This window comes from Protopterus annectens, chromosome 11.part0 (assembly GCF_019279795.1).
Source record: "Protopterus annectens isolate FY-2018-M chromosome 11.part0, PAN1.0, whole genome shotgun sequence".
NCBI classification, from domain to species: Eukaryota; Metazoa; Chordata; order Ceratodontiformes; family Protopteridae; genus Protopterus; species Protopterus annectens.
Genome location: NC_056745.1, coordinates 574,906,250 through 574,931,562, shown reverse-complemented (window position 1 = coordinate 574,931,562; position 25,313 = coordinate 574,906,250). Strand labels below are relative to the sequence as shown.

At 37.8% G+C, this 25,313-nt stretch overlaps 1 protein-coding gene across 1 annotated transcript in view; it reads left to right on the top strand.

Moving 5' to 3' along the window:
• The first annotated feature begins 704 nt into the window (after positions 1 to 704).
• Positions 705 to 25,313, top strand: part of LOC122815515 — a 487,439-nt gene continuing 462,830 nt past the window's right edge. The window contains exons 1-4 of the mRNA XM_044088068.1: positions 705 to 1,485; positions 1,620 to 1,679; positions 1,760 to 1,909; positions 4,581 to 4,640. Coding sequence (XP_043944003.1) covers positions 1,306 to 1,485; positions 1,620 to 1,679; positions 1,760 to 1,909; positions 4,581 to 4,640 — 450 coding nt within the window. The 5' untranslated portion in view covers positions 705 to 1,305. The remainder of the gene's footprint in view (positions 1,486 to 1,619; positions 1,680 to 1,759; positions 1,910 to 4,580; positions 4,641 to 25,313) is intronic.

The window sequence follows — 25,313 nt, the reverse complement described above, 5'->3', positions numbered from 1 at the left end:
ACTTCTGTACCTGTGGAAATTATACTGTGTTATTGTTTTTCTGTTATTTATTTTTCTGTTTTTACTAAATCTTCCATATCTGTTGCATTCCTCGAGTATCTGCTGTAAATGTGTTCTGCCCAGCTGGGCTGACTGGTCGAAATATACACACGCATCCAGATATTTAGTAAGCAAATGTTCAGTATTGCTTAAAAAATAACCCATTTGAATAGACAGTATCCGTAAAAATGTTTTGCAGAAGAAAACCAACTGCCTCAAAACAATGCAGGAAATTTCTAAGCTAGAGGCTATCAAAAGTTCTTCTTCCCCTCCCGGGATAAATTTAATTCAGACCTCAGCCTCTAATATACATCCAGGTAATTTCACAGGGATACACACTATACAGTTTCCCTCAATGTACATGTTTCACGTTTTACGGGGACCAAGTATTAAATGTGATAGATTTGTCTTGGAAGAAAAGCGCGCCCACAACTGCAAACGGCTAAGGGAAAACTTTCTGAAATATGAATAGACTATTTAGCACACAAGACCACAAGCCTGATACCACATATGACCTAAATACTTGCCCTTTGCATGTTAACCATCCTGTTCCATTCAGTGGTAGTAACCTACTTCTGAAGTTTAGATAAACTCAGTCCACAGTGTTCTTAGCGGTCAGATGAACAGAAAACTTAAAATTTAAAAACCGAAACACTTTTTCCAATTAAACGTTCCTGTGATCACTGGCAAATATACCACTATTAACATTTCTCACAATACACTTTTACAATTACACTTCCGCGTGTCATTAAAGGCGTCCGTTTGCAATTGTAAAACCTAGACTGCATGCCTGGCCCAGAATTCCTCTCACAAGGTTCTCTCTGAAGAAAGGGCCTTTCTAACTGCAAAAAATCCCTTTTTAATGCCATAGGCACAGGTGTATTAAAGTGTGTACCGATGACACTAAGCAACTAAGATATTTACTAAAACATATCCGGCTTAACTTCGAAGGTGCTGAGAAGAAATAGCAGCTGTAATGACACTGTGTTTTCTGGCGCCAGCTGTGGTAGAGTTGTGGTGCTGGCGGTAGTGGCTGAGGGAAGAGAAAGCGACAGGTACGGGCTTACTTAATCATCATCTCCCTAACCGCAAGTGTAGGCTGGTACCTTTAAAGAGGTTTAACAAGGGCGGCTGAAGATGTTATGCCAAATGTTATACAGATTCTGTGTAATGCGGGACAAGGGAAAAAAGTGAACTTGTACACTTTGATATACCGCAATCTTGTATTAGCGTTAATAATCAAAGCAAAAGACTATCTACAAGATAATGAAACGTGCAGTTCAGATGTTTCTGTGTTTTGTCTTATTGTTGTCGGTACCTGGTTTGCCTGAGTCTAGTAAAAGTAGCAGCAAGAAGAAGGCAAAATGCAAACTTTGCTTGACGGAGTGTGATGGATTTTACAACAATGTTATAAGTAAGATGAAAATCCTGTCCAGAACTACTGAGGTAAATGCGATTTTTTTCCTCTTGGGAAGCGAGTTTCACAAAGTGTGTCAGCCTTTGCTTTGACAGTTTGCCAATGTATTTTATTTTTATATTTTGTGTCAGTATTACACTTTGATTTATTATTTTTCTCCTAGAGCGAAACTAGTGATGTGGGTCGCATTCTAATCTGTAACAAGCACTTTGAAAAGCTTACTGTGAGTCACACCATAAATAAATACATAAATATTTTAAAACAAGTAGTGCCATTATACTAACATGGACTTTGTTTTGGCAGGAAAAGTTGAAATGCTGTGTCTTCCACAGTATATTTGAATTTTATTTGAAAGTCTTGGACATAGCATCTATTGACTTCACTGAGGAGCAGAGGAAATCCATTGATGATCTAAAAGAAGACATTTCCATAATGAAGTCTGGCATCAGCATTGTAAGCTACCATTGCTTATAGATGCGCTTGTGCTGTATTGAGAAGGGTAATTTTGTGTGTGTGTGTGTGTGTTAAGTGTGTAAAAGAAAGTGCCTTAGTATTATGAATAAATGTGGAAGGTGTGGGAGGCTTGGCACAAGAGTATGCAGCAAGACGTTTCTATCAGGTTACTTCAAAATGAAATTAAATAAAATGCTGAGGGGACCCCCCCCCCCAATACAAATAATAACATGACACTGAGCCCTGGTATTGTGATGTAATTTGTTTCTGTAACCACTTTTTCTGATGTTGCCAGGGCTTTTTTGTTGCTGTTTCAGTTACATAAAAGTTAAATTGCAATGGGTTTTAGTTTTCTATGTTTAAACAACAGTGTGCCATATATTGTCATATTTTAGGTTAAAATCGAGATATTGGCTCATGGCAATTGATGAAGTATTAAGTATTCAGCAGGTAAATTCCAAATTGGCTGCAGTCGGAAGTTGTAGATGTACACACATGCACCACCTTGCATGTTTTTGTGTCTTATTCTTTAAATATGTGTTAATATAGACATTTCCAGATTATGGGCAGCCACGGTGGTGCAGCATTAGTGTTGCCGCCTCACAGCAAGAGGTTCTCCGGTTCGACCCTTGGCTGGGGTGCCTTCTGTGCGGAGGCTACATGTCCTCCCTCTGGTCGCGTGGGTTTCCTCTGGGTGCTCCGGTTTCCTCCCACATCCCAAAGACATGCTGTAGGTGAATTGGACACTCTAAATTGGTCCTAGGTGTTAGTGTGTGCATGTGTGCCTTCTGTGGAAGGTTGGGTGCAACCGGGCTGGCAGCTCAACACTGTAAAACTCCACTGCCAATCATGAGCGGACAGGTGATCCGCTGTGGCGACCCCTAACCGGAAAAAATCCGAAAGAAGAAGAAGATAGGCATTTACAGATTATGTGATGTCATAACTGATATTGTGTCCACATTGCTGCAGATTATGAATTTTTCAGGGACAACAGTTATATTGCTGCAAATTAAAAATTTCCCAAGAGTAACTACATTTAGAAAAGCAATTTAAAACCAGGATACATGTAGTTGCTCAGTTAGTAACTTTTTCTTAAGCAATCGTTGTAGATAATTACTTTTCCAGATCAACCATAATTTAAGTACGACCTTCTCTATAAAGATTTGCTGAAATGTTTAAGAACAATGTTGATAGAATATAGCTGTATTGTAATTTAAATGGTGAGCTTAAGTATCTCAAAAATGTATGTTTTTCAGTAGTGTTCTTTTAATATACTGGACTATTTAGAATACATATTCAGTTTAATATCCACCCTTTATGAAATATGTTATCTTTCTGATGACTCCACTGCATCCTTTACAGCTGAAAACATTAATATTACACTTCTGTTTATTACTTGTTTAAAAAAATAATCCGAGATGTGTTTACATTTAAATAAAGTGATAGTGGTAATAATAATGCTGTTGTGCAGCAAGGGTTAAGTGCATCTGTGACAGGAAGATCATTTTCTAAGAATACCATGGTCATAAACTATTTAGAGTGTTAAGTCTCTGAAAGTGTAAAGTGTATATATATACACTTAGTGTAAATACTGCACCTAGTATTTTTCATTGTCTTGGTGTAAATTAAAATTGGATGCAAACAGTTTACATTTTATCTGGTTTTAGAAAGGTAGAAAAATGGAAAAGAAAGGTTATACAGAATGCATTTTAACTTTGGGGTAATTTCATATTTGCAGGTTTATAAAATTAGTGTGTTCCATTTTCAGTGTGGTCACCTGTTGTTTCATGCTGTGCTTAGTAACAAAATTAGCTCAAGATTGTTCAAAATTGCATTCTGACATATTACCTGGAGGGAAAATGCATCATTCCCAGCATAGTAATGAAGCAGAGTGACATGCTTTCATCACAGAGAGAATACAGAGTGCCTGATACACTCATAAATCTTTATTAAACCACCAAAAGGGGTCTTGTATTTTTAGGTAATCTGAATGCTTATCTGTTTATTGTGATTTTATCACAAGAGTATTCATATTATCTGTTTTACAGATATTTGATTTACGTCAACAGTTGCTCACAGTATATTTGTTAATGTGCTGCAGGTATATATTTTTTATTTGAGCAATTATGGGTGTCAGTTCGTGATATACAAACATTGGGGACTGGTTTCATTTTCCAGGTGTCATTAGTTAGACAGATGAAAGACAGATAATATATAGATGTTTCTGTAGAAGTAATAGCATTGTCAAATTTACGTATTTCTAAAAAGATCATTAAACTGCACTTGCTTTGATTTTTTAGGTTAATTGCTAATGTGGTAAACCGTGGATTCTATAGCAGGTCGTAGTATATTTGTGGAAAATTATCACAACTGCAGATTTTTCTCAATGGGAGTTGGAGGAAACAAATGCACTTGATTTGGTTTGTAATGCTAGCTGCAAATTTAAACCCATTCATTTAAATATTATTGTCCATATGGATGCAGTTGTCTCTCTTCTTATGCCCATACTAGTTGTTTAATAACACTTTTTGCTTTATTGTTATTTTAAGTATTATAATTTGCACTGCATATACTATTCATACTTATCTGACAACGTCATCAATTTGCCAGAGCTAAAATGCTTCAAAATTTGTTCCAAGTGCATTTGGTAAATGACTGTTTTGTATTACAGAAGGGGTGTAGAAAATTAAGTGCATCCAGCAGACATAAAGGAGAAGCTACATTAGACCAGGTACTATTTTTGCTTATATTGTCTGTGAGTAAGAATAAGAAGTACCCAAATGTAACTGAATGCATTTGACTGAAGCATATGCTATTGTTGAAGTCATGAACCTGTTTTGAGCATGTGTAATTATTCTGTCTGTACCTCAGTACTGTGGTTTTCTCTTGTGTAGGCAGTATTGTACTTGTATTTGTCACCTCTGCCCAATGTTTAGACATTCCATGAAATGACAGAAAAGGTGAAGGTATCCTTCATGATTTCACTGCACTGAATCTGAAACAAATTATTAGTGTTTACATGTACACTTTATTTACTGAATGATATGACATTACTTTGATGTGGGGAACAAAACTTTTTAAATACATGTTTTGTATACTGTAGGTTCTCACATCTTAGGTCATTAATCTTCTTTTTTATGAAAACTCTACTTCCTAAACATGAATGAGGAAATTATGGAATAAAGACACAAAGAGGACAATTTATGTCCAATGTGTTTTAGCTAGTAGCATTTTTCCATTTTTTCATAGTTCTCTTGGATTTATTTTCACTTGCATAGGAATTGTATTACCTTAATAAATCTTAAAGCTGTTCTTGCAGTGTAAGGTATAAAATATGTGAATGCCTGTTTCAGTGACTGAAAAAAAATCTAAAAATGCAAAACTTTACACAAAAATGGAAACTGTGCAAAATTTAGTGCTTTCATTCTTTATCAGTCAATAATTTCTTCAGAATTAACATCATTTGCAAATCACATCCTTTTTATAAATGCCTGAAGTCACATGACTGTGCTTAGATGATTGTTAATAATATGAGAAATGTACCAATAAACACATGAAACTATTTTGTTAAAATTAATGAAACTATATATAAATAATGTGCTTTAAAAATATTTCTTTTACGAGCCATATTTCAATTGCCAAGTGAAATGCTTTTACCAGAAACCTGGCGCTCTTTCAACCTCTGATAAGATCGCCATCTCAGCTCTTTGACTTGGCAGTACATTTAAATCTCCACCTCTGATATCTGGCGTTAAATGTTCAACAATAAAACATGCAACTGTCCTGAAATCTGCACAGTTCATGGCATGTTTTCTTGTAATAGGCGACCTGTGCTCATTAACACACTACAAGTTCTGCTGTACTGCTTAATCCATATAGAAATCCTTGCAGCTACAGCACATGATTCCTTGAATTTATTAGTAAAGCCAATACAGTAAATGTGTGCACCAGTCACATGATACTGTACTCAGTTGTATTCTTTTTACTAGCAGCCAATTTCATAATAAATGCTGTACAAAATTATAGTGCTCATTGCACACATACTTCTAAGCAGCATAACTGTAATTGTAATCTATGCTATTCCTATAATGTATATATAATGTAATATACGTATGTATATCCGTGATATGATTGCATTATCACATTCACAGCATTCTGAAATTCTAGAACTTTTACATAACTATGAAACAATTGCATAATACATCGGAGAATATTATGGTCTCGGACCTTTAGCATAAGTGTACAAGTGTGACAGCAGTTACTATATTTCTAGACAGAACTGGTCATTTTAACCACTAGTAATGTTTGGGTGTAGTGAGTGACATTATCATTACGACTTAACCTGTGTCCACAGAGTATTACTTCACTAATAGACTGTTAGATGTCTTGCTGTATGTTATATACATTACAGTGTTCTACAACCATGTATATATATACTGATCACAGTAATACACATTAGTAAGTAACATCTTTCAGTATTTACAAGGCAGTATCATTCAAATAGATTCCACATTATACATTTACTTTTTTTGTGGCATTTAACACACAGTTTCGGACTCTAGTGTTCCAAATATCCAAATATCTCCATTCATTTCTGCAAGGTGCTGCAAGACGCATTATACACATCTTCCTTTGAAAAACTGCGAATATTGGCAAATAGATTTGGAATTTGGCATTGTATTTTATTCTGTTGCAGCCACACTTTGCATTTCATGTATAATGAAATTCTGAAATATTCCATTAACATGAGACTAGTTATTCACGGGGGGGGGGGGGGTGTTGGGGTAGTAAATGGTGGCCTACATGTTATTCAGTTATATGGATTACCTCTGTGTAAGGAGATGGTTTAACAGATGGTAGTGTATATTATTACAGTATCACTTATTTAGCAATGTGTGTATGATGTGCATGGCTGTAATTATAACACTGTTTTTATTTAGAATTCTACATGCGGGCATGTTCCATCTGTATGTTACAGTTCAGGCTGTTTTTGGACAAGTTTCATACAACTGCATACAGTGTAGATGGCCATTGTTAGACCGTAATTGTCATGTCTGCCACTGAAAAGAGGCTTTATTACATAGATGCCTGTGTGTACTGGTTGTTTGCATATTTTGAATGCTTTAAAGCTGTTTGTTGTGTGCAATTGCATGTAACATATATGCACTGTCTATAACTGTTCAAAAATTATTGCATTTGAATAGAGCTGTTGCTCTTAAATGTGCTTCGTCAGTAACTGTTTACTGTTCTAATTCATAAAGCTAGGCATACAGTATACACTCGTATACACTTCAGTGCAGACATAGAAATATATATATGTGAACTGTAGTATAGTAATATATTTTGTTAGTAGCAAGCAAACTAATCACTGGAGCCAGGTTTTCAATTAGAAACTCATGTTTATTTGCTGTAAAAAGTTCAGAAAAAAGGGAATGCAGTTTATACCACAGTTCTATATGCAGTCAAAATCAACTGTGTTCTTGGATTGCTGCTGTGTTCTTGGATTGCTGCTGTAACCGGGTTGTTACAGTCATAGTCAAAATCAGTATTTCTTAAAATTCTGATGAAGTATTCCTGATGATATGAAAAGAAACACCACACTGTGGATTCCACACAGGTTGAGATGTGGTTTCTTTGAATGACCGTCATAATTGGCAGTCCTAAAAGACCATACAAGCCTAAGCTGCCAGTGATGGCAAGTGACCCTTAGATATTTGCTGATGAAAATACCAGTATAAGTTTTGGTCATGTAAAAGTAACAAATAAAAAAATATCAGTAACCCAAGAAATAGCAATCCGTGTAGATAATTCACAGTCAGTCACTACTGATTTCTTAAGTCTAGAAATGAAATTTCTGTCCGATAGTAAACATTGATTAATAGATTAAATGTATGAAGTATATATTGATAGTGACCTTAAGATATATAAATATATGTGTACACATTCAGTGGATAAAAAAGGTGTACACACCCCTGTTAAAATACCAGGTTTTTGTGATATAAAAATATGAGACCACAATAAATCAGTTCAAAACTTCCCACCTTTAATGTGGCCTACTAACCTGTACAATTCAATTGTTTTAAGAAATCTGTTAGAGGAAAAATATAAAAAAATAAAAACCATACAATAATTCTGGTTGCATAAGTGTGCACACCCTTAAACTAATACTTTGTTGAAGCACCTTTGATTTAATTACAGCATTCAGTCTTCTTGGATACACACCTGCCATCAATTAAAGAGACTCTGATTAACCCCAAATAAAGTTCTGCTGTCCTAGAAGGATTTTCCTGGCATTTACTCAATTGCCTGCTCAAAAGCCATGGTTCACAGAGAGCTTACAAAGCATCAAAGGGATCTCCTTGTTGAAAGGTATCAGTCAGGAAAAGGGTACCAAAAAATTTCCCCAGCATTGGATATACCACGGAACACAGTGAAGACAGTCATCAAAAAATGGAGAAAATATGGGGCAACAGTGATATTGCAAAGAACTGGACGTCCCTCCAAAATTGATGAAAACATAAGATGAAAACTGGTCAGGGAGTCTGTCAAGAGACCTACAGCAGCATTGAAGGAGCTGCAAGAATTTCTGGCAAGTACTGGTTGTGTACTACATGCGACAATAATCTCCCGTATTCTCCATATGTTTGGCCTATGGGTAGGGTTGCAAGACTGAAGCCTTTTCTTATACAGAAAAACATCCAGGCCCAGCTAAAAGTTGCAAAACAATACATCAAGTCTCCCAAAAGCATGTGAGAAAATGTGTTATGGTCTGGTGAGACCGAGGTTGAACTTTTTGGCCACAATTCCAAAGTGTACATTTGGTGCAAAAACAACACATCACATCACATCACCAAAAGAACACCATCCCCATAATGAAGCATGGTGGTGGCAGTATTCTGCTTTGCAGTTACTTTTCTTCAGTTGGAAATTGGGCTTTAGTCAAGATGGAGGGAATTATGAACACTTCCAAATACCAGTCACTTTTGGTCCAAAACCTTCAGGTGTCTGCTAAAAAGCTGAAGATTGAGAAATTTTACTTTTCAACATGACAATGACCCCAAGCATACATCCAGAGCAACAAAAGAGTAGCTTTACAAGAAGAAAATTAAAGTTTTGGAATGGCCCAGCCAGAGTCCAGACCTAAATCCGATAGAAAATCTGTGGGGTGACCTGAAGAGTGCACAAGAGATGCCCTCGCAATCTGACAGATTTGGAGCGCTTTTGCAAGGAAGAGTGGGCAAATATTGCTAAGTTCAGATGTGCCATGCTGATAGACTCCCACCTAAGAAGACTGAATGCTGTAATTAAATCAAAAGGTGCTTCAACAAAGTATTAGTTTAAGGGTGTGAGCATTTATGCAACCAGCTTATTGTAAGTTTTTTATTTTTTATATTTTTTCCCCTAACAGATTTGTTTGTTTTTCAATTGAATTGTACAGGTTATAGGCCACATTAAAAGTGGGAAAAGTTTTGAACTGATTTATTGAGGTCTCATAATATCACAAAAAACTGGCATTTTAACAGGGGTGTGTACACTTTTTGAATCCACTGTAACTCGTGCATTTACCAAGCCAATTAAGTAATAGCCCCTACAAAAGCTATGAAGGAAATTGGACTGTAAGAAAACAAAATGAACATAATATATACTAAACCATAACAGTGTGCATGCACAGTCATCTTTTATTTTCACTAATGCAGACAAGACACATGAAGAAAACGTAGACAACATCTTAAAACGTCCTTCATGAAAGTGATGGATGAGTAAAAATGGGCATCACTGAAATCAATGCAGTCATACTAGAATCAGTAATCTTGTACATATAACCAAAACACAACAATTCATGCAGTCATTGCTTCTGTCATTCAGAGGTGCAGACCTGCAATTTGTTTCGTACAATCATTAAGGAAATCTGCTTGCCATTCTTTCTTCCCATAACTTTTCAGTACTGCATTTAACATTGGAGCAAGGGATAAAGGGGGGAGATGTTGGCATCTCCCTTACTGCCTATGTGAGAGTGTGATTTATTATTGTTGATTGTTCCACAATAGCGTTCTTATGATTGCTTCCATCATTATTTTCTGCCACTTCAATTTATTTTTTTCTTACTGCATACTTATGTCTATTAAATTACTTCTGATATTGATGCAGTGTTTCATAGTATATTAGTACAACTGTCGAGGGTGAACTTCAGTGTCTATCATGCTAATAGGCATGAGATGGGTGGTGCCTGGGCAGTGTTCCATAATGTGGCATATTCAATGTATTTAATTTTTGAGATATACTCTTATTCCCTTAGATGATGAAGCTGTGATGCACTAAGTGGCAAAATAAATGAAAATATTTGCAGAGACCTCACAACAGTAAAGCAGCTCTCTTTGTACTTGCACAGACAGTGTTGAAGCAAACTGTGTCTAATACATAGGCAGGGTTAAATACAGTTGGCTTCTCCTCTAAAGGTCTTGGTCCCCTTTCTTCACTGGCATACCCCCCCCGTATGTCTTCCTATTGATGTAAGTAATTCCTTCCATAGTCCTCCCAGGTCCCTACTCGGACCAAATGGTCACAAATCTGCTGTGCTTCAGGGCACTGGGTTTTAAATATCTCTCTGTGCAGCTTCCTTTCATTAACTCTAATTCCCTTGCCTATTTCTGGGTTAATATCCATAAATGGCCCAATTACCACAGTGCTGACTGACCCTTCTGGACTAGAACATTTAATGGACTAGCCACCTGTATATTACATGAGCCTAACAGTATGGAACCATCGGTTTTGAGCCTCAACATATGAGCTTGCATGCCTGGGGCAGCGCATCTGCAGTGAAGTTGCTGTGCCTTGGCCAGTGCATGTTCTTGAACCTTGAACCTTAAAGGCTGTCATGTCAGTGCACACTGAGATACCTTTGACTTTATGTTCTTTTGTTGGGTTAACCAGTGAAGGGGGCATAATCTGAAATCAGGATATGTACTTTCTCCAGGTGCTAATATTTCAGGTAGGAGAGGGAATATTTGATGGCTAAATATTCTTTTTCTATAACTTGAGTAGTTTCTCAGCATTTCTAAGCATCCTACTAATATAGCGGGTGGAGAATAGGATATTTCACCCCATCTGCAGCCCGACACAAAAAGTGTGACTGTGTTTACCTCTGAGGCACCCATTCATTTATAGTAGGAGTTATTCTGAAAAGTCAGGGGCTATGAATATGGACTCCTAGCAGTTTATAGGCTACCTAAAGGCTTGTTCCATTGTATTTGTCAAAATCACCTGTAGTTGATCCTTTCATTTTATTAGGTCAGACAGAATGCAAGCAATACTGAGAAACTCAAGAAAAGACTTCCAGTAATAGCTAGCCAGGCTAAAAAAACTTTAATTTGCTTTTTAGTATTTGGTGTAGGCCAGTTTTGCACTGCTTCTACTTTTTCACCCTAGTGTTTCACATGGCCTTAGCCTTTTACCTACCCCAACTAACAGGCTTCTACTGTACCTAACTTGCACTTACTCTAATAGCAATCAATTCTTCTTGATCCTGAGAGTTGAGAGAGTTTAAGATGGCTTTAACTTTGTGCAGATAGCTCTCCCAATGTTTAGATCATAATATGTCATCCAGGTAGGCTGCTGTGAATCCGGTGTGGGGTATAAGAGTTTTATCCTTTAGTTTCCATGTTGCAAGCGCTCACTGAACACCAAAAGACAGCATCTTATAATGGAAGAACCCATCAGGTGTAGAACATGTTATCTGTTTTATTTAATGTCTTTGGCTTTGCAAGTAGTCAAGTCTAAACTGGTCTGAAACATAGCTTTGTCAAATTTCTCATTGTTTGTTCACTCAGGGTATAAATTTATCAGGCTTGTGGACTGTTCAGTGCACTCTGTTAATCTCTTGTAATCCCAAATTTAAGCATTTTCTGTACTTTGTCCCTAATTGTTTGGTACTGGGACTCTGTGACAGAAGGATTTTAAGTGCACTTTCCTCAACAGGAATAGTTTATTTGCTATGCTGAATTACACTAGTTTTACCAGGCAATTCTGCAAATATATTCTTATTTATTAGCACAGAATCTATCACTTATTTTTCCTGAGGCACTAACATTATCTCCCCTGTTTTGACTTCAGGACATGCTGTGGGAACCTCTTTATCTGTTTCACCTTAAAGCAGTGACAGAGTTTATACATCACTCTGGATGTGAATGCTCAATTAGAATTTCTTAGGGAATTCCTATCCTAGGCAAGTAGACCATTACTAGTTCTTTTGCACGGACTTTGTATTAACTCTTTGAAGGGGTACTGCCTGAGTAAGTTGTATTGCATAATTAATACCTACCAGAATATACTGGTAAACATTACTCAGTTTCACGAGTTGATCAAAATGCCCATTGCTGTGCTTTCAAGAAGGACCTCTACAATGGGCAAAGGTATATCGGATTGGGTACTGTTCTTTTGTACTTACCAAGGCAGTAAAATCAAGCCAGAGTTCTAGCCTTTGTCCATTCCTAAAATAACCACACAGCATGTGTTTGTGTGATAATTTCATTACAAGTGTTCTAAAAGGTTTTGAGTTAATAACTAGCTCAGTAACTATTTCCTCATTCCTTCTTCTATATAGAATATCAGTTTTTAGTTACAAGTGTGGGTGTACAAACTTTAAAAAAAACGACTGCAATCATGCCTATCTGAGTCATAGTCCTGCTCATAGACAAGCCCTGGCTAGAAAATATAGGTTTTAACCGGCTCTAGGAACACAACCTGTTAATTTTGTATAACTATACTAAGTGGATGTTTTATATTAACTTCCATGTTTTTATACCTTCAATCACTGTACTTTAATTCTATGTATGACACCTTGATTATATTAATGTCTCAATGAATGCAATATATGCATATTATATATTTTATTTATTTATTTTTTTTTACATTTTGTATTTCTTCATTTGTATGAGATTTTTATTTTACATTTCTGTACACGGTGTATGGTTTCTTACATCTATTGTGTAAACATGGAGCTTTTCTCCCCTGGCCTCTGCTGAAAAAGGACACTTGTCCAGTCGGACTTTCTCGGTAAACAAATGTAAAACAAATAAATAAATGTAGTAGGCCTATTCAGTTCTTTTGGCTCTAGATGCACTCTCTCTATGTATAGTTCTTCTTAGGGCATTGTCTCCTCCAAAGAGCTTTCTTGGCATTAGCATGACTTTTGTGGAGGTTAGGCAAGTTAGTATTTCACTCAATATTCTGACATGAAGTAAAATCCATGACCTCCTTCCTCCTTCATCTAGGTCTTTCTCCACTTAGGGCAACTCTTGAAAGTTATTTTTCCACACTTGTAGTATTGCCTGTTTCTCTTCTTTAGGGGTGGATTTACTTGCCTTTCATATAGAGACTAGCTTCTGTTTCTGGCTGGCTCTCAACTTTGATAGAGTAGAGAGAGAAGTTTGGTAGTCTGTTTAGGTTCTTCATTAACAAGCAGTTTCTCTTCATATATCCCAGTCTTTGGAGTTCCACAGGAGGCTTTCCCTGTCAGACTGTTGGCAGTCTTTTTTTATCTTGTTAACTGCTTGAGACACTTGGTAATCCACACACTTCCTTTTAGTTCCTATATTGTCATCCTTCAGTACTTTAACAGGAATCTTTTGACAAGACTTATTACTAGATTTATGTAACCCTTCCATCCAGAGCAGAATCTTGATCTCCTGTCTGTCTTCTAGTCATGCACTTTTCTCTTTGCTGGCACTGTGTGTTTCTGACAATATAGCTGACGCGACTGCCCCCACAACTTCCTTGGTTCTTTATGCCATAGAAAATCCTGGCTTTTGATTACATCATGAGACAAATTGAGGACCAAGGATACGGGATGTAAAATTTTATCCAAGATTATATGGTGTTCCATCTTGTCATTGTGCGTGTGTTTGACTCTAATTTCCTGTTTTTTTTTTTTGGCTTGCAAATATATTGTTTTCATCAGTGTAATCATGCTTCCTGAGTCTAATAATCCTATTAATTAATGTCTTTCTACTACACTAGTAGTGCACATCTATCATTGTGCTAACATCAAACATAAGTCAGACTCTGCACTTCTGACAGTTAACCATTTAGTATTATAACACTGTTGGTATTCACTCATAAAAAAATTGTTTAACAGAGTGCTGACTAGTATTATTAGTATTATAACACTGAATTTAACATGTGTACCAATAACACTTTGTTTTACAGCACAATAAACCACTCCCATGCCTGATAAAAAGTGTGTGTGTATGTATGTATGTATGTATGTATGTATATATATATATATATATATATATATATATATTTAGAAAGCTTGTGAGGAAATTATTACTCTATTTTTGTTTTACTTGGATCGCTTGTCTGTGTACTTAATAAAGGATTTTCGACTGGAAACAGACTGTCTGCCTTGCTTGGATTACTTTCGAATACTTAGTAATGCCATACAATTATATATTTTCTATTATTATTTGTTTTGTTATATTTTCTGTTATTATTTGTTTTGTTTTGACTTAAGACAAGTTTAAGTTCGCTACTTCTACTACTGTTGTCTGATCTGATTAATATACAGTGATTAACTAGAAATATATGGACTGAAGATCTTCCACACAGAGAAGTTTCTTGCACTGTTTTATCAATAGATCTTAAAAATGAATCCCAATGGTAATACACATCTCCACAAACTAAAGATTCACCTAATCTCCAAATGGTACTGTTCCAGTACTTTATATACTGTACATTGTTTCCATTTACTGTGTATTCATTTTAAATTCCTTCTAACAGCCTATTGTGTAAACCCATTCTCTACCTTTTACAGTATTAAATTCTACATTATTAACGTTCACCTTTTTAATTCATCTGCTTCTCCTTAACCCACGTAACATTCTTCCACTTTTCGTTCTTTTTCCTCGAATAATGTTGTTGCAAGAAATTATATCAATAAAATACATGTTCCTTTGACATCTTAACAGATCAAATATGCAGTATTTGTGAAACATTCCATCTTTGTTTTGGCAACTACTTCTCCTCTATTTAACTTTGATTTTGGAGGATTTCTCCCCAGGCCCTCACTGAAAACCAGTTTCATTTCAATCAGAATATCTCATTAACAAATGTATATTTTTTCCCCAAATGGCCACATCTGTGTAGTGTTTTCATATTGTTTATAGGACTTGCAGAACAAACAGTACAATTTGATACTTAGGTAAGGCAATGTTTACCATATAGCTAAGTCTGAATCGCAAGAGTCTGGTAGATGCTGTGCTACTCTGGTTATAACTGTTTGTTTTTTATGTTTAAAATAATCTTTTATTGAAAATAAGTATTAGCTTCTGTTTTGATATTATTTGAACATATTAAACCTATAATTCTGATGCTGTTAAGTCAGAAAGCCAAAACAGATTTCATGGGAGTATTTGATGTGAACTCATTAGCAAGAAAACTAAACTTAGCATCCTACCGAAACCTACTGGCAATCCCTGGTAATGTAGGACTATGTATCAGAAGCACAGTGAGTTTTTCTAGACAGTTGAAAGGAAAGTATTGTGGTGATTCTTTTGCAGACTATACTTAGTTCGTGATTTCAGGTGTAAAAACACATACACATCTTTTTTCATTCTGCACTTTGCAATTTTGTATAGATCTACACTTGTCTGACTGCTTTTTTCCAGTGACATTACATGTCATTTATAGAGAATTTTAAAGTCTGACTAGCTTGAGACTTAGAGGTGGGGAGCAAAAACCCCAGATGAGATGGATTTGATTAGTTGCTTTGATGCTGGCTGCTAAGGTATGTAAGTAAGCATCTAATGTTGGCGTGCACATCCTGGAGAAGAAATAAGGAGTTTTCTTAATTAATACCAGAGAAATGTTACTTTGGGGGAGTGAAATTCCTAAGCTTCAGTGCAGAGGGACTTTGGTACATGAAACTCTCCTAGCTGAACATGACGGCTAAATGGAAGCATGCAGTCTCGGCAGCTCATTCTGGTTATACATAGTCCAAAAGGGGAGTTAAGTGAGTTATTATAGGGGCATCACAATCTCTAACTTTCCAGAAGATGATGTGTGTGATCTCCTGCTTTTACTACTTCTACTTGACATCACTTAATGCCAGTAAGGATAAATGAATGGCCCAAATAAGTAGAAATGTTGATAGTCATAGATTTTGAGATCTAAAATTGTATGGTGTAAAAATCTGCACAAATTTTAGTTCTGATATATAATGCTAGCTCCACACAAAGATGACTTCTGGTATCGTCAGAGGGATGGATTGACCTACTTGGTCTGTTTTTGTATCCCCAAATTTAAAGTTTACTTGTGGCTCTTTTAAATTGTTAGACCAATTTGTGTCAAACAGCTGAAATTTTGATTTTGTTTTATATTTAGTTTAGTGAATCTCTGAGATGCATAAAATGATAAACATGAAGAATAAAACTGCACCTACACACTTTGAGCAGCAGACGTGGTTGCTCCCTGCAGTGAGTAGCCAAATGTTGATGGTCATAGGTTTTGAATATGAGATCTAAGAAAGAATGCTTTAAGGTACAGGTTTTAGTTCTGAGGTAATGGTAGCTGTACACAAAGATGATCTGCATGACTTCTGGTATGGACAAGGAATGGAGTAAGATGTTCTTCTAGGTCTTTTTCCATGCCCCAAAGTTAAGTTTGCTTGCAGCTTTTTAATGTGTTAAACCAGCGGTGGTGCAGTGATAGCATTGTTGCCTCACAGCAAGAGGTTCTCCCATTCGATTCTCGGCTGGAGTGCAGGGAGTGCCTTCTGTGTGGAGTCTGCATGTCCTCTCTGCGGTTGGGTGGGCATTCGAAAGACATGCGTAAGTGGGCGTGCCTTCGTTGAAGGTTGAACGTTGAGCTGGCACCTAGGCGCTCGTGAAAATCTACTGCCGATCATTTGCGGACTGGAGTTCCGCTGTGGCGACCCCTAACCGGGAAAAGCCAAAAGACAGCAACAAACCAATATCTGTCAAAGAGCGGAGATCTGATTTGTTTATATTTAGTTTAGTGCATCTCTGAGATGCCTAAAAAGAAAATTAAGAAGAATAAAACTGTACATGCACACTCTGAACAGCAATTGTGTAGTGGTTCCCTACAAGCAATGGCCACACTTCAAGTGGACAATAAATAGACTGAGTTTAACTACATATAAATGGAAGTGGTGGAAAAAAAACTTTGACCTGATGATGACTGAAATGCATGAAATTGTAGCATCTGTGCATGAGTATATCATTCTAATTACTCAGTATCGTGCATAATATAGAGTAAGGGATATTTTCGCACTTGGATCAACTTTCCAAGAATGATGTTAACATGAAGGAATTGAAGCAAAAAATAGCTTTTACAGAAGGTTAAATTGAATATATGTAAGTTAAGTTAACTGATTTAGAAGACTGTGCACAGCTAGTATTACATTCACAAGAATCTTGAAAAGAGAAGAAGCTGCAGACTGTCATCCCTGTAAGACTGCAAAATTGTCTGAATGGACTTGGATTTCACAGGATAAGTTGCAGATTGAAAGAGCACACAAAGTCCTAAAATCTAAAATGCCTAGCCAATGTTAATAAGATTCACCACCCATAATTTAGAAGATCAAGTGTTTGTCCTGTATGTGGAATCCTGGAAATATTGTTCTGTACAAGACAATGGAGTCTATGTTGATAATGATTACTTGGCTGTGGCAAGAAAAAAAATGTGCAGCCTTTCAAAGGATAATATGACTTTGTAAGCTGAAATATGGTGATTTAGACTACTATATCTGACAGTCCTGAAGGTTTTTCTTCCTAGGGAGCAGCCACTTTTCATATGACAGGGGATGCCATCAAGAAACTGCAGCCAACTACTTCCAGTGAGGTGAACAAGAACCAGGGCAGCAGCCAACTCTCAGAAGCAAACAAACCTTATTCAGAGGGCTCCCTCCAATGAGATTCACCCAAACCTTTTCCAGGTTTGTAAGGAGGATGCTAGACAGACAAACACCAGCTGTGGCCACTGGTTCTTGCACTTGCAAATGGAACTGATTGATGATTATTTCGTCTCTAGTATGTTTTACTGTCTAGATTTTTGTACATAAAGGTGATTCTGTACAGCGGATTTAGAGTTATGGAAGAGTCTGTTAAAATTCACAGTATTGCATTCCACTTTTTTCAGTTTTTGGTATTTTGATGATTGCTGTTGCTCACTGTAGTGGCATAGTTTTTATATTATCTTCCTCAATTTTGATTGGTTAACTTAGTTATCTGGCACAGTGGTTTAACATTTCAACCTTTGCTTGCTGTAGAAAGGATGAAGAAAAGAAAGAAAACTAATGTGTTCTGGTTTTGCTGCACAGGTTTAGGCCAGCTTTCTGGGAACTTTCCATGTATCCAAACCATTACTTAGTGAGCTAGAGCTGACTAAAAAGTCAGGTTTAGCCACTAAGCCCATTAGAGCTTTCCAAATGCTGAAGAGAGCTTCTCTTTTGGGCTTTTGAGGATTGATTGTAGGATACTTCTGTTCCTTTACAGTTAAGTTGTATTTGAGAAAAAAAACATATATAGAAATTGTGTACTTTTTTCAGTAAAATATTAATTTTAAATCTAGGGAAAGGGTTTTTATTGACTGTCCCATGACTTTTAAACAGGAGCATCACTGTTTTACTTTTATGGTAACAATTTGTTCATTATCTGTGGTTCCAAGGAACTGTAGAAATGTTTACAGACAACAGCACAGTGATATGGTATGGGGCAGATTTGACTCGCTGTGCAGGCCAGCCATGATAGCTTGGAATATAAATTTTCAGCACAATTCTACTCTGCAGCCATAAGGCAACATTGTGTGACAGACAAGTGGAGCAGGACTAGTAAGACCCTCATGAATGGAAATTAAATGGGAGGGGGGTATTCCTGGAATTAATCCAAAGGAGGGGAATGCCTTAAATAGATCAGTTTAGTTCCACTCATGGCAATCAGCTGGGAATATTCTGCTTCCAGACTACATTCAAAATGGCCAGGAAGACAGATGTTTTATCTTTTCCTTGGACAAGAATGTTTATGTATCCTTTCCCACCCTTTTCACTAATATCCAGGATCACTCAAGATTCAGAAGGTCTCTCCAAAGATCATCCTAGTTACTGTGTTATAGCACAGGTAACAGTGGTTCTACTTTCTTTTGGAAATATCCAGCAGTACTTAGCACAACCTTCTTCGCAGACTAGATTTACTTACACAAGACAAGGGGTGTTCTATACATTTCAGCTCCCAAAAACTTCAACTGACAGTCTGGATGATAGAATCTTCTTCTAGGCACATTTTTTTCTGAGGATGTGCAGCAGGTATTAAAGGAGGCAAGAAAACCTGCTACTGGAAAATATATTAGTGAATGGAAAAGGTTTTCTACTTGGTGCCAAGAAAAGAACCAGTATGCATTCAGGGCTAGTATTTCTCGGGTTCTACTTTATTTGTGTGTGTTACTATCCTCTCTCCTGTCTTACACCTTCATCAGGATTAATTTGTTGGCCATTTCAGCATGTCTGCTCATGGATCCTCCTTTCAATGCAATCTTATGTGTGTTACTATCCTCTCCCCTGTCTTACACCTTCATCAGGATTCATTTGTTGGCCATTTCAGCATGTCTGCCCATGGATCCTCCTTTCAGTGCAATCTTATGTGAAAATGTTGAAAGAAGTGTTTTATACTAACACTCCAAGGAAACAGGTGGCTGTTCCTTGGGATCTAAAGTTTTTGGTAGAAAAACTAACTCCATTTGAACTAGCTCATCCGGCTCAATTGAATTTTGACTCATCTCTGCAAGAAGAGTATCTGAGTTGCAAGCTCTTATGGTGGGTCAATTTTGTCTTGTTTCCCTCAAAAGATAGGGTTTCTATAAGAACTAATTCTTCATTTATATCTAAAGTGGTATCCAAGTTTACATTCTGCCAAGCTGTCCATCTTCCTCTCTTCTTTCCAGAATGTACAAATGAGGGAGAAAGGAAGCTGCATACCTCAGATGCCCAAAGACAACATGGGTACTATCTTGATTAAACAAAATCTTTCAGGAGCTTTGATCTATTGTTTATTTCTTAAGAAGGCAAAGGAAAAAGATAATCTGGGTCAGAGCAGACTATTTCCAAGTGGTTGCCTCATGCTATTACCTTTTGTTACACCCACCACAACAAGATGTTTTTTTCGTAGGATCAAGCATTATTCTGTCAGGGTCATGGCTTTATCTATGGCATTTTGGAAAGGGTTGGATTCTAGAAGTATTCTAGAAGACCCAACTTGGTTCTCTGAACATACATTTGCAAAACATTATAAACTAGATTCCTTCTCCAGTCTTAGACAGGGTTTTCTGGGACCATTCTCCAAGGGGTCATGAACTGTCATTTTTCCTACCGCCAGTGTTGGCAATACAGGTAGATTACCATAGCTAAGGCCAATGCAACAGTGATCTGTATGATGTTCATATTAAGCTGCTCCCTTCCTCTAAAGCATTATTTTTGTATGTATTTGTTGTCAGAGTAAGGACTTTTATTTTGTTTTCCTAGCAATGTCCTCATGAAGGCTTTATCTTCCCTCTGCAAGTATTTTTGATTGCCATTTTTTTCAAATTATACAAACAGAATGGACAAAAACCCACCGCTGATCTTCAAAACTGACAAAAACAAGAAACAATCCAAAATTACTTGGTTTGAAGGAAAAATGCATTGCATTTTGGATTTTTTCTTTTTATTTTTTGAATTATGTACAAAGTAGGTACTCACATCTGTGAAGTATGATCCTGCTACTTATTTTGGCTAACACTTGCTCTGCAGCATGAGGCAAGACATGGTTCAAAATTTGTAGTGAAGGAGAGACTTCCTCAGTCTTGACAACCCCCTAGTTGTGATATTTGGCAATTGAATTTAATTCTCAATCTTTATACCACTTCAGTGCATTTTTATTCTATTACCAAATGTAATTGTGGTGATTTTCAAAGAACAGATACGCTATATCAATTGGTCATCGTTATATGAATAACTGTATAATCTTATTCTGGAATTACATAATGCAGTAAAAAGAGCTAAGGTACTTGGTTATATCAAAATGTTTTCTCCAAACATCGTTAGGAATTTCATGTAAAGAACAACAGTTCTTAAAATGTGCATATTATACTAGGACATTTGCGTCTTTTCCTACGAGAAAGCAGATTGGAGTAGCTGTGTTAATTAGAAAAGGGACTTTTTTGAAAGAACAGATGAGACACCCAGAGGGCAGATTTCTAGCAATAAAAGGCGTTATTTTTTTTTTACACTTATTTTACCTGAAATAATAAGGTTATTTAGATACTGGATAGCTTTCTAAGAAGGATTAATGATATGGTAACAGATTTGGACTTAGTTTTATATTCTAGCCCATACTTCTTACATCCACTGGCTACAGGTAAGTCAATAGCAATGTTTCTTGCTACATTAGCAATTCTAGACTTTTATAGGATATTTAGCATTTCACAAATGAACTGCACCTGTTATTCTTATTGATGGGACTCATGTTCAAGAACAGACAAAATGTTCACTAAAGAATGTAATTAAACATTGGCTGGATTTCGTACCTTTCCTGTAATGGTTAAATTGTGCCCCCTAACTAGGAGAGCTGTGACTCTTAATATCCTGGGAGGTAAACCTGTACTTTTGGTTTGGTCCATATACACCCAGATAATATTTAAATGAAATGAGACATTTTTAATGGAAGATTAAAAAAATATATATTTTTTTGAAAATGCATGCGGATGAAAGTTATAAAAAATGTAGTAACTGAACATATATCAACTGGAATTGCTTAATTCAGGATGAATACATAGAAGAACGAAAGATACATAGGATTTATATAGATCAGCCAAAGGTCCAAGTAGATTACCTGATAGCACAAAGCTTGGAGCAAGTAAAAAAATATATTAAAAGTGAAATATTTTGATTACTGTCCACATGGTTAAAATTTTTTGGCACTCACATGCTGGAAACAAAGGGCAGGTGGGACAGGTCACTTGAGTGTTTAAACCTAAGTCTGTTAAGACAGCTACCAGCCATACCTCTCAACCTGGAAGTATCAAAAATCTGGACAAAGGCCCATGAAAAATAGGTACAAATCTGTATACTGATTAACATAAAGTTTGCGTGCATAATTATGTAACCAGGAATTGTGGGATACCAACTTGCAAACACAAACTGAAGAAAAGACAACCAAAATATGGCCCCGTACCCTGTAGTAAATAGTAACCATTTTTTAATGTGTAGCAGTGATGTTCACTGGGAAGGGCAACAATGATGAAACTTAGGATTTTGTTTTTGGTGACTTGCAATATGTGGGTTTTGTGGTAAAAGTAGGGCATTTAATGGTAGGCAATATTCTAACCTTAGCAAAATAATATAGTTTCCTAGGCTAGGACCTCCAGAAGTTATTCTCCATGGTTTACTGATCAGTGGCATAGCTGGAGTTTGTGCCGCCCAGGGCTGAGTTTGTTGCCCCCCCCCTAACAAAGTCATGGTCAAATAGGAGCCCCCCCCACCTTACAATCTGATTTTTTCCCCATACTCTGCACCATTGGAGCACAGAACTGGGAATTTTAACTGAGAGAATGCTAGGGGCTGCTGCAGGTCTGCTACATATGAATGTGCTAGATGCTGATGTCAGTGCAGCTGCTGCTAATGCTGACCATAGGCCTAGACTGAGAAGAAGAGTATTCAGTCCCAGGGTAACCTACCAGGAGCTACACGAGCTGGGGATTGTAGAGTGTTACAGGGTGGATAGGGACATACTACAAGAACTCACTGAGCTCTGACACCCTCAACTCAAACCCAGAGCCAACAGAGGAGGAACCCATCTCAGTGGAAACAAAGGTACGTGTAGCCCTTTGGATACTAGCTACAGGTACTTTCCAAAGACCAACTGGGGACATGATGGGGGGGGCTCACAGGAATTTGCTTCCAGGGTACTCCTTCAGTTCCTGGATGCCATGCTACCATTTGGCAGTGAACACATTTATTTTCCTCACACCCCTGAGGAGAGGGCCAGCAGTATGCGACTCTTCTATAGATTACACTCATCAAGGCAGCACCGGTGAAGAGGGTAGAATCTACGTCAACCACAAGGGGTACCACTCCATCAACTGCCAGGTCATGTGCAGTGCCCAGGGCATTATCATGAATGTGTGTGCTGGCAGCCCTGGCAGTAATCACGACTCCCATATCTGGCATGCATCACATCTGTACCAGATGTTTGCTATGGGGGGGCATCTCACACGGCCATTTACTTGGGGATGCTGGCTGCACACTGGAACCATGGATGATGTCACCCATATGAAATGCACACCCACCCACCAAAGAACACCTTAATGAGGCACACACACAAGCTAGGAACATCATAGAGTGTGTGTTTGGGCTGTTGAAGTCACGGTTCCAGTCCCGCAATATATCTGGTGGAGTCCTGCAGTACTCTCCAGCCACATGTGCACAGATGTTCACAGTGTGTGCCATGTTATGCAATATGGTGCTGCGGAAACAGCTGCAGCAGGATCAAAAAGAAGGGATACACAGCCCCCTAGTGCCTAGGTCACCACAGCTGCACCCACAGGGGGACCTCAGAGGAGGAACCCACTGAGGCTGTCCCTGTAGGCAGATGTAGGCGTGTCCAGTATGCCCTGGCCTTGGCCAAGAGACAACACATAGCACATGCAAGGACAACCTAGGGTCCTAGGGACTGACACCTTATTTGCATACATATTAGTAAAAATGATGCCAGCCAGCCCACACCACCAGTATCCCACCATGTATTGGCTGTGGACTGCGTGCATCAGACAGAGTTAGCCCCGAACTACAGGTCTGTCAACTGCTGCATTCACAAGGTAAGTCACTGTCCTATACACCACTTGTAAGGGGTGCTACAATATACTAGCATATGTATGGACCTGCTGCATGTTTGCAAGGGAATATAGTGGGCTATATATAGTCTGCTACTTATCTACTTGCAGAGATCTGTAGTGGGTTAATGGGCTTACTTGTACAGATCTAACAGCCACTTGGGACAACGGGTACTATGTTCACTAGTATGTGCCCCATAATATCCACTAGGCCACATGGCTGAAAACTGCACAACATTATTCCAAAGGGATGCCAAACAGTGGGGTCACAACTGTCTATGCCAGCAGAGCATGGGTTGGTCGTTCTTCACCTCAAACACATCAGTGTTCCATACAACTGCTGTAACAGTAAGTCTACAATGGTATACCAGCAGACCAGACAATTCCTGTATGTTGTTGATGGTATGAGGAGTGAACCTCTCTGTCTGGCTGCTGGTGTGGCTCACTGGACCAGGGACAATAGCACGGGTGATAGTGCTGATCGTTCAAATCTGCCAGCATCCAACATATTTTGCATGTGAGGTACCCGTATGGTGGTATGGTGTGGTGGTATCCCCACAGACTGTCATAACCCCTCAATCTGTTACTACAAGAAAGCAGAACAAAGCCAGAGTGAATGGGTGGACAAAGGGCCATACCTACAGACAGACATTATACACGCTCTGAGTAACTTAGCAGGTGGCTAGTATAACAGCAGGCTACAACAGGTCAGATTAGCTGCAAGATGTAAAGGCCATCACTTCAAATGTGTCAGTAGTTACAACAGTATAGTGACCTCTGTTTATAGTATAGCACTGCGAAACCAAAATTTACGAGGAACACAGCAGACATGTGAGGCAAAATACTGGACATAATGCAAAAACTTATACAGGGAGAGGTATGCAGACTTTCACCGTGCTTGTGGCATTACATCATATACCCCAGTCACATCATATCTGTCCAAAGTCATAAATAAAAGTGGGACCAAGGCCGACAAATAGGGACAGGTTATAAACAGTTGCTCCTACAAACGTAAAAAGTTGCTAGAATAACAGGTGTTGCATGAGCATGAATCAACTGATGTGTATGGAGTCTGAAACTCAATTTATTGACTTCAATCTTCACTGATTTGTCACAAATTAGCCAGAAAACCACAGTATTATATGAAATGGGCCAAAAATAAGAGGCAAAATTCTGTACAGTCCGTGAAGCTCTGTACAGTTGTGAGGTATGCGTCACATAGTAAGGTCAACAGACAGCCGGGGAATGCCTTGGACAATATCTGGAACTGCAGTACCATGATAATAGCTGGAGCAGCCAATGTCCTGCCGCACACATAATCCTGGACTGGAGTGCACGTAGATCTGACCTTGAGTCACCTTGTAAGCGCTGACAATCACACTGGGCATGTTCCTACACTTAGCTAACTTGAGCCCAAGTCTGGTTGCCCCTACTGCCCAAAGACCTGTTATGTGGAAATATGTCTGTACATGCATACAGCTATGTGTACATACCTGTCTCTCCCTATCCCCCTCATGCTTGATTTATA